Source organism: Rhamphochromis sp. 'chilingali' (genome assembly GCF_963969265.1).
Source record: "Rhamphochromis sp. 'chilingali' genome assembly, chromosome: 21".
NCBI classification, from domain to species: Eukaryota; Metazoa; Chordata; class Actinopteri; order Cichliformes; family Cichlidae; genus Rhamphochromis; species Rhamphochromis sp. 'chilingali'.
The window spans coordinates 19047191-19056329 of record NC_137949.1 but is presented as its reverse complement, the minus strand read 5'-3'; the positions used below and the strand labels follow the sequence as shown (position 1 = coordinate 19056329).

General features: G+C 40.6%; 1 protein-coding gene across 1 annotated transcript; it reads right to left on the bottom strand.

The window, feature by feature from the left end:
- Window positions 1–1828: 1828 nt before the first annotated feature.
- Window positions 1829–9126, bottom strand: LOC308388932 (enhancer of rudimentary homolog). The gene is made up of 4 exons (XM_080869954.1): window positions 8870–9126; window positions 6729–6816; window positions 6042–6162; window positions 1829–2114 (listed from the first exon to the last, which is right to left on the bottom strand). The coding sequence occupies exons 1-4, from the start codon at window positions 8870–8872 to the stop codon at window positions 2012–2014; spliced, it is 315 nt and encodes a 104-aa protein (XP_080726080.1). The 5' UTR covers window positions 8873–9126; the 3' UTR covers window positions 1829–2011.
- Window positions 9127–9139: the final 13 nt, after the last annotated feature.

Sequence of the window (9139 nt, the reverse complement as noted above, 5' to 3'; positions counted from 1 at the left end):
TATCCAGATTCAGCGGCGCGACTGCGGGAGGAGGCTGACCGCGCTGTGCGCTCCGCCAGGCGGCAGACGCTTCAGATGTGTCTGCGCTTCACCGCGGAGCTCCCTCATCCCGATTACTGAGGCTTTTCTTGCATTATATGCATCTTTTAGTCACTCGCTTCTGATATTTGTAATACATTTGTAGGTCACAATTGTAAAGAAAAAGAAAATCAATGTTTGGACATGCAATGTGCTACCTAAAGGAGGAAGACATAACTACGGGAAAGTAAAGCAAGCTGCATTCGTGTAGGACTTTATGGTGTTAAGGAAGAAGAAAGTACAACAAGTGCTAACAGAAGATGAGAAAACATTAGCAAATAATGCTTATAAATAAAATGACTGAGGAAATAGTTTTTCGTTTTTTAAAACTATTTCTGCTGCAAAGAGGGTTGCTTAATCACGCACTGTTCAAGAGATCAAGAGAGGAGAAAGTGGAAAAAATGAGGGGAAAAAAGAGAAAGGAAATTAAAGAAGGTGGAAAAAGATTGAATGTAGGCCACATATAACCAGAAATAAGAAAGAAAAAAAAGAAGTCTGCTTAAGTATGATCCATGGAAAAACACACACATACACAAAGAGTTATTTGTCTGTGAAATGAGGGATAACTCCAAAGCAAACTAACATAATTAGTCACAGTTTTCAAAAGTTATGCACTAAACTGCCAAAGGAGAATGAGTGTAAGGGGAAAAAATATCAGTGAAGAAGGAAGCTTTTTCTTCGAAACCGTATCCCCATTTATTCTGAAAGGATACCAAACTGTTTACCACTGGACCGAGTCATTAAGGAGCTAATTACAGAGTGCAGCAAGAGTCTGTTTAACTTAAGTCTACGAGATGGTAGCGATACCTGCTGTGATGTATAGCTTGTAGACGGTGCTGACAAAAAAGATAAGAGGGCAGAGGTGAAGGTGCTTAAAATTTTAATTTGGAGTGAACAGAATGGGCAAGATTAGAAATGAGTACATCAGACGGACAGCTCAGGCTGAGAAGTAGGAGACAAAGTTAGACAGACAATACTGGACATAGGATGTTGAAGGTGGATGTCAGGCAGGAGAAAAAGCAGAAGACCACAGAGAAGATTCACAGATGTAGTGGAGGAGGACATGGAGAGGGTTGGTGTGACTGAAGAGGATGCTGGATAATGTGAGATGGAGGCTCTATTAAGGCTGAAAAATAACTCCAAGCTATTCATTAATTCAGTCCCTGCATCTAGTTGGGTCAAGTCTCACCTCTAATAATAATAACAAAGAAAAAAAAATCATGTAAATCAGTCCGTACTTTTTGAAACCCCCTTTTTTAAACACAGAGCTTATTTGCTTTGTTAAGCTTATTTGCTTTTGTATTGTTGAGCCAAAACTGGAAGCCTCACAACGTGCAGGACTGAAAGGCAAATTATCATTCTCAGCAGCACGTTTCTACATTTGACAAATTGATAGCAGAAGGGAGAGGGGCAGAATAAATAGTGCAGAAAATGAGGAACAAGGCAGTAAAAGAACGCAATTACAAAAAAGAATAATGTAAACAGAAAAGCAGCGGCAAAAAGGGGAAAACTTCACGAGTACTTTAAAGTCAATCACTATTAGCACTTTTCTACAGCTGACATGCTGTTCAAGAGGGAATGTAGATGAAAGACACATAAAACTAGTAAGAAAACAAAATATTCCACTAAAGGAAATACAACAGAGATAAAAAATAAATAAATAAATAAAAGATGAGCAAAATTCAATTCAAGAAAGAAGAGACAGAACACAGAAATACAGAACATAGGACAATAAGACGAGAGTCTTGAGTTTTGCTATTTAAAGGGAAACTTTATTAAGTCCAACAATAAAATACAAAATACATCCCCCCACATGAGATGAGAAAAAAAAAAGTCAAAAACTTCTGAAAACAAGTTACTTAAAACTTTTAAAACAAGTTCAAGACAGGAAAAATAATTCTGATCCCCCCCACTCTCCACCTCCTCAGAAGCTTCACTGCGCTGCCTGCTGAGCCTGACGCCGCAGCAGCACGTAGATCTTCTCTTTGATCCAGTCCTTGTTGTACGGCTGGTACGTCTGCGTGTCAGCACGATACCTGAGGCAGCACCAAAAATTAAATTCAGTTTCAACGTTTTTCTTCCCCCCCCCCCCTCTGGTTGGCCCAGGATCTTCAGTTTTTTTAATGAAAACATGCAACTCCTTATTTTTAAAAACACCCAACATGAGCAAATAAGTGACCTAAGTAGCGACTGTTCTTCTAGATTTGTCTTTTTGCGAGCTGCGATTAGCTCAGAGGAACTCAAACAGAGTAATCTTGCCTGAATAAATGAGCTTGAACTCCCCAAATTAAGAATAACAAATTGCCCTAAATCACCTGTGGGCAGGTTATTGCAGCTGGCTTGTTCTACATCTCTATAAAGCTTGATGTGGTTTTCACTCACTGCCACGAGCATTAAAAAAATATTAATAGAAACACTTATGCTGAGATGTGCCCGTTCCTGCCAAATGCAGCAGAAAAAAAAGCTGGAAACAAGCTCTTTTTAGAAGGCAAACTTACTGCTAAAGACTTTGTTTCAAATCAAACTGTGTTAGAAAACTGCTGGAAATATCCCTGCAGGGTTGCTCTATGAATTATATACATGTTTTGGCAGCTTTGTGATGGAGAAATCTAAATGAAGGAAATAAGAAAACCCAGCAGATGACAAAAAGATTGAGGGAAAAAAAGGACTGTCATTGATTTGTCATCATCAAAAGATATGGGTTCTAAATAATTTGAGGACAGATTTTAGCTCGAGGAGGGGCTGATCTGTTTTTCTTTAAAAATACAAAACATCAAGTGTGCCATTATAACTGTAATATCTTTTTTTTTTTAAGTCTGTCAACATTGCTCATCTAAATTCTTACACCTGAAGGGTGTACAATGAAATGAGATTAATAGGTTGGACAGTTATTTTCTATGTCGCGGGTGGCTCTCTTTTTACCTGGTTAAATCGCCATGATAACTTATGCTGAACACATAACCTGGGGAGCAGCTTTGGTTTTAAAATAGTGTGAAAGTGACATGTTTTCACTGATTCTTTTACTTACAGCATGCTGTAAGCACAATATAGATCCTTTGCTGGAGAAATAAGTTTATATGTGCATTTTGTTAAGCTGAACCTAAAAACAGTAAATAAAGTGCAAACTGGACACCACATTGTCATGGAAATGCACTTTTATTAATTTTGCGATGCATAAATTACATAAATGTTGTTATATTTGGTCCTAATCTGCGGTTAAGCCTCATTTAGCCTGGTGGAACTGCAGCTACTAAAATACAGAACACACAGCAAGAATACCTGTTCAATCAAAAAAAATTATTTCACTTTGATATGCCGAGAAACTAAAGTGATTTCTACATCTCCTCTATCAGGCTGTGGGACAGTAGCATTTAATATGTTAATGTATCTGGTTAAAAGTTTTAGAGCTCTAATTTGCTGCTATCACTTTAGAATAAACAGCATCCCTGAGAGCGCACTCAGAGATAAAATAATTAACTTGAATTAAAACACATTTCACTGCTCTGTGTGATGAATCCAGAGATTAACGAGTTTCTGCAGCATTCATCTCATTTCTTAATCACTTGTCTTATTGCCCCAAAAAGTTGATTCTGTTCATTTGGCTGTACTGTTTTCGGTGGGTGAAATGTCACTCATCCAAACGACTTCTTCAGTCTCAGTCTCTTATAAACAGTAAATTTGCATAATGACTTAAACTAGCACCACTGATGAATGATGGGCTGTGAGGTTTGAAAGCCACAGAGATGTGGTGTCTAGAGAAAATGCATCTAAACTCTTCCGATACTCCTGACACACAAGGGATCACTAAAGATTTTCACTTAGGTAGCACTTGTCCTTCATCCTTCCTGGACTACCTGGAGCATAACACATCCACAAACATCCCCAAAACATGCCGCGCTAAAAATTGGTCCACCACAAGGATCCGGTCCCCCGACACAAACCTGCCATGATTAAGACATCAAGGCAACGAAACAACCTTTGGCTAAGTGGATAGCATGACACAGAAGAGCTAACTCGTCAGGCCAGGGGACTCTGCAGTCTATTTACACCTACAGGCCAGTGGCCACTATTTCAATGATAAGGATGTACGCATCCTGGACAGGGAGAAACGCTGGTTTGAGCGCACAGTCCATGTACTGACCTATCCATCCATCTTCTTCCGCTTATCCAAGGCCAGGTTGCAGGGGGAGCAGCCTAAGCAGAGAAACCCAGACCTCCCTCTCCCCAACACCAAGGTGTTTCCAGGCCAGCTGAGAGATATAACCTCTCCAGTATGTCCTGGGTCTGCCCCAGGACTTCCTCCCAGTGGGACATGCCCAGAACACCTCATTCAGGAGGCATCCTTTTAAGATGCCCGAACCACCTCAACTGGCTCCTAACGATGTGGTGGAGTAGCGCCTCTACTCTGTTCCATTCCCGGATGGCCGAACTCCTCACCCTCTCTAAGGGAAGGGTTAGGCTACCCTTTGGAGAAAGCTAATTTTCACTGCTTTTATCCACAATCTCTTTCTTTTGGTCACTACTCAAGGCTCCTGACAACAGGTGATGGCAGGGACGTAGTCTGACCAGTAAATTGAGAACTTTGCTTTTATTCTCAACCTCCTTTTCACTTCAACTGACCAGTACAGTGCCCATATCACTGTAGCCACAGCAACAATCGGTCTGTCGATCTCCCGTTCTCTCACTTGTGAAAAGAACCCAAGATACTGCCCCAAGTGGAGGAGTTAAAGTAACTGGTCACTGACCAGGAGTGGGCACTCCACCCTTTTTCCGGCCGAGGACCATGGCTTCAGACTTGGAGTGCTGATTCTCATTCCTGTGCGTCACACTTGGGTGCAAACCACTCCAGTGTGAGCTGGAGGCCACCACAAGATGCCAAGGCAGCCCTGGCAGAGTCCAAAACTCACTGGGGTCTGACTTATTGCCAGTTATGTGGGCCAAGTCCTTCAGGAACTCAGGGCGAACCCTATCCACCACAAGGGCCCTGCCACCAAGGAATTGATAATATGCCTCAGTGACCTCACATATATTGCACAGAAGTCCAATAAGAGAACACCACTCGGATTCAGATCTGGTAGGTCGTTCTTCCCAGTCACTCCCCTCCAGTTCTCACCGTCGTTACCCACGTCAGCATTCAAGTCTCCCAGTAAAAAGAAAGAGTCTCCAGGTGGAGCACCCTCAAACACTCCAACCCAGGGACTCCAAAGAAGGCTTGGTACTCTGAACTGTCGTTCAGCGCATAGGAGCAGACAATAGTCAAGACCTGTTCCCCAACCAGAAGGTGCAGGGAACAAACCCTCTCACCCACTGGGAAAAACCCCACTGTACAAGCAGCAAGCCGAGTGGATGCTAAGATACCCACCCCAGGCCGCCGCCTCTCACCAAGGGCAACTCCCGACTGAGAAAGAGTCCGGGCCCTTTCCACGAGATTGGTTCTGGAGCCTAAGCTGTGCGTGCGCTTAGGTGAGCCTGACCTTATCCAGCCAGTACCTCTCAACCTCACACACTAGCTGAGGCTCCTTCCCCACCAGAGAGGACACGTTCCATGGTTCCACGGTTTATAAGGTTGGGGAAACCTGCATTCAGCTCAGATTGAAAAAGTCATTTGAGTGATGAAACGATTCCTCCACTGAAAACGCTACATCCAGATGAACAGAATCAACTTTTTGGGATTTCTTTACCTGGATGATTGAGCATGCATCAAGACTTATTTCTCTTTTTTTTTATAGAACCCCACCCCCCTTTTTAAATCTGTCCTGCCCAGCAGATTTAGCAAGCAGAATCGTGAACTGAATGCACTGATGTGGCAAACACTTTTAACACTCTATTGACTCCTCTAGTTTTTTTTTAAAAACTGATCATTCTGTACCATCAGTTAATTATGCTTTGCACATACATAGGTTTAGAAGACATACACAGGGCTGGATATGACAAACAATTTAATAATTTAACATGAAACTTACACCAAACAGCTGAGGTCAGCCAGGTCATCAATAAAGTCAAACAGCTGGCTGATATCGTATGTTATCGACGGACTGTTGGGGTTCATTCTCTTTAAATGCTCCTCATACATCTTGCATACACCTGCCAGGGGAAAATATGCTATGTTACACTCACAATGAGTAAATATTTCCATATTCACTTGACAATGTTTTGATTTCTGATGCAAATAAGGAATACCTTACAAAATAAATACCTGAAAAGTCTATGATTAGAAATACTGCAGTAAAAATAATAAGATAACAGATTAATTCCTTCCTAAAGTCAAAGAAAGATAACTGTGCTACTAGAAACAGGAGATTATTACCATATGAAATGCTTATTTGACAATTACTTGTCAAATGACCAGAGTTTACTGGACAGTTTTAGTTGAACTGCCTGACCACTACAACCAAAAGTTTTCTCATGTAAGTAAACACAAGTTGCATACATGTCGGGTGAAAATAACCAGTTTCCCTTAATATTTTAACACTACAGACTCAAGATAGATAGGAAATATCATGGAAACTTCACTAAGTTTGACTAAAATTCCAGGTGGATGCACGTAAGCTGTGTACATGTAAACAATGAAAGCCTGGAAGTGTGGAGTGGAATTACATATCACTGAAAGAAAAGGCAATACACAAAAGAACAAAGAACCACCAGCTTACCCTCCATACACTCATTGACTGACTCATAATCAGCGTAGGTCCTTCCCTCCGGCCTCTTGGTGGGCTGTACCAGAAGTATGGTGTGAGACTGAAAAACAAAATACTTATTGTTAGTCTGATAATACAAGTCACCTTCTCTATTCAACATCTTCAAATGTCTTTTTTGTTAGTTTGTGGGGGTGTACTTCTGTGTGAATATAGAATCTGAGGCAAAAACAGTTTATAGTTCTAAGAAGCACGAAAGTCAATATTTGCTCTGACCATCTTAGGCTTCTTGTCATGTCTTTGGGAATAGCTCTGCAGGGCTCTTTGAAGGAGATTCAACGCCATTGTTTGGATGTTGGCTACTTTTTTTTTTCCCAATCCATGTCAACATGATACAACAATGCTTCAGTAATAATGAGGCCTGGGCTCTGGGGAGGCCAGTCCATGACTGATAGTGTTCTACAGTGTGTTCTTCTACCCAGGTATGCTTTTACTGTATTGCTTGTGTTTTTTTGGTGGTGGTCAGAGGGCCCGGTGGCGCCAGTGTCCGGCAGCCTCGCCTCTGTCAGTGCGCCCCAGGGTGGCTGTGGTTACAATGTAGCTGTCATCACCAGTATGTGAATGGGTGGATGACTGGATATGTAAAGCGCTTTGGGGTCCTTAGGGACTAGTAAAGCGCTATATAAATACAAGCCATTTACCATTTTGGGTCATTGTCATGCTGAAAAATTAAGGTGTTGCCAATCAGATGCACTGCTGATGGTTTTACGTAGTAGATCAACATCTGTGCTAATTGTGTTCATAATTCTATCAAATTGGACAAATTTCTCAATTGTACTGGCTGAAATGCAGCCCCAAACTGCAAAACACTCACTGTGGTCACTTTCTCCTGAGTCCTCCTCATATTAATGATAATTTGTACAAAAAACGTCAAATTTTCTTCATAAGACCTGTTCCCACTGATTTTCAGTCCAGGTTTTGTATAATATGGAATACCTCAGCCTTTTCTTCCTGTTTACCCATCTTAAGAATAGCTTCTTATTACCCACCCTTCCACTGAGACCACTTCTGATGAACCCAGTGAACAGTAGATGGAACAACTAAAGGGTCAAATGCATCTCTCAGATCCTGTGTCGGGTCTTTGTTGGATTTATTTATTTATTTGCTATTTCTTAAGGATATAACTTTCAGATATCTGGTCTGAAAGTTATATCCTACCACTTATTTTGTCAGGTTTCCTCAATTTTCTTCCATGCACTCTGCACGGCATGCTACGATATGCCAAGTTTTCAGCTACTAACTCTTTGTAGTCATCTTGATGGTGCAAAATTACTATTTTAACCCTGTGTGAGACTGGAGGACTGCTGCTCAAGAACCCCTTAAAAATAGTACAGAAATTTCTGGCTGACTGGAAGCAAAACATAATTAAATGAGGAGTGGCTTAAGACTTTTGCACAGTTCTGTCACTTACATTACTAATTTTCAAACATTTTTACTTTTATTTAATGTAATTGTCTTTCAATATAAGGCACATTGAGTATTAAATAAATAACTACATTACATTCAACAAATACATTCCATCTGTTATAATCAAGTTATTACACATGGTATATTAAAATGCAATATTTTGGTTTTGTTTGTAAAAACTACGCAATTTTAGAATCTTATCTGGCTCATTAACCTAGAATGACTAATTCTCATGAAAATTTAGGACTGATGGAGGAATATTAAGAACAGTGGACATTTTTGGGGGCCAACCACAACAACAATTTAAAAAATTGACAAAAATGTTTCAAAATCCAAACGGCCCATTTTGAAATGAATTATAAACAAATAGACCTACACCTAAGCCTACAGCAAACTATTCGTCTAAGTGCTAAGTAAAACTATCTTTAGGCGATAAGCAAGTGGCAAAAAACTGTTAATAAAAGTAATTAAAATAATATTTTCGCCTCAGGCTGCTAGTCTCTCAGTCGTGAATGTGCTTCATGTCTTCAGAGGTTTGTTGGAGCCAAACGCCCACTCATGCTAACTATGCGTTACAAATCGTTTTTACAACAAACCCGGCTCTGCTGAAATGACCCGCTAAAACCGACGCACTGCTTTTGCTCTTCGTACAAATCATTCCTGCAAACAGTGCATCAAAACGTACTAACCATGTTTTCTGACGCTTTTGAGTAGCTCTCTGCAGATTTTCTTAGCTCCTTGCGTCGTCTCCTCTGTTACCCGGAAGAACAACCAGCTGAGAACAAAATGCGCTATTTTAATTCAAGCTATTTGTTTCGGTTTCTTATTACTGCTTCGGTATGGCGATAAAAGCTAACATTTCATCCTTAGAATTTATTTAATTCGACGAGGTTGGCAAAACAATAAAGACTACAAACAAATCTCGAACTGTTTTTTGATCCTGAACATTCGCTGACTCT

Coding starts and splice junctions, on each gene's coding strand:
- LOC308388932 (XM_080869954.1), bottom strand. Junction 6,163..6,728: donor AGTCAATGAGTGTATGGAGG/GTAAGCTGGTGG, acceptor TTCCCCTGGCAG/GTGTATGCAAGATGTATGAG. Junction 2,115..6,041: donor GCTGACCTCAGCTGTTTGGT/GTAAGTTTCATG, acceptor GTGCTGCCTCAG/GTATCGTGCTGACACGCAGA.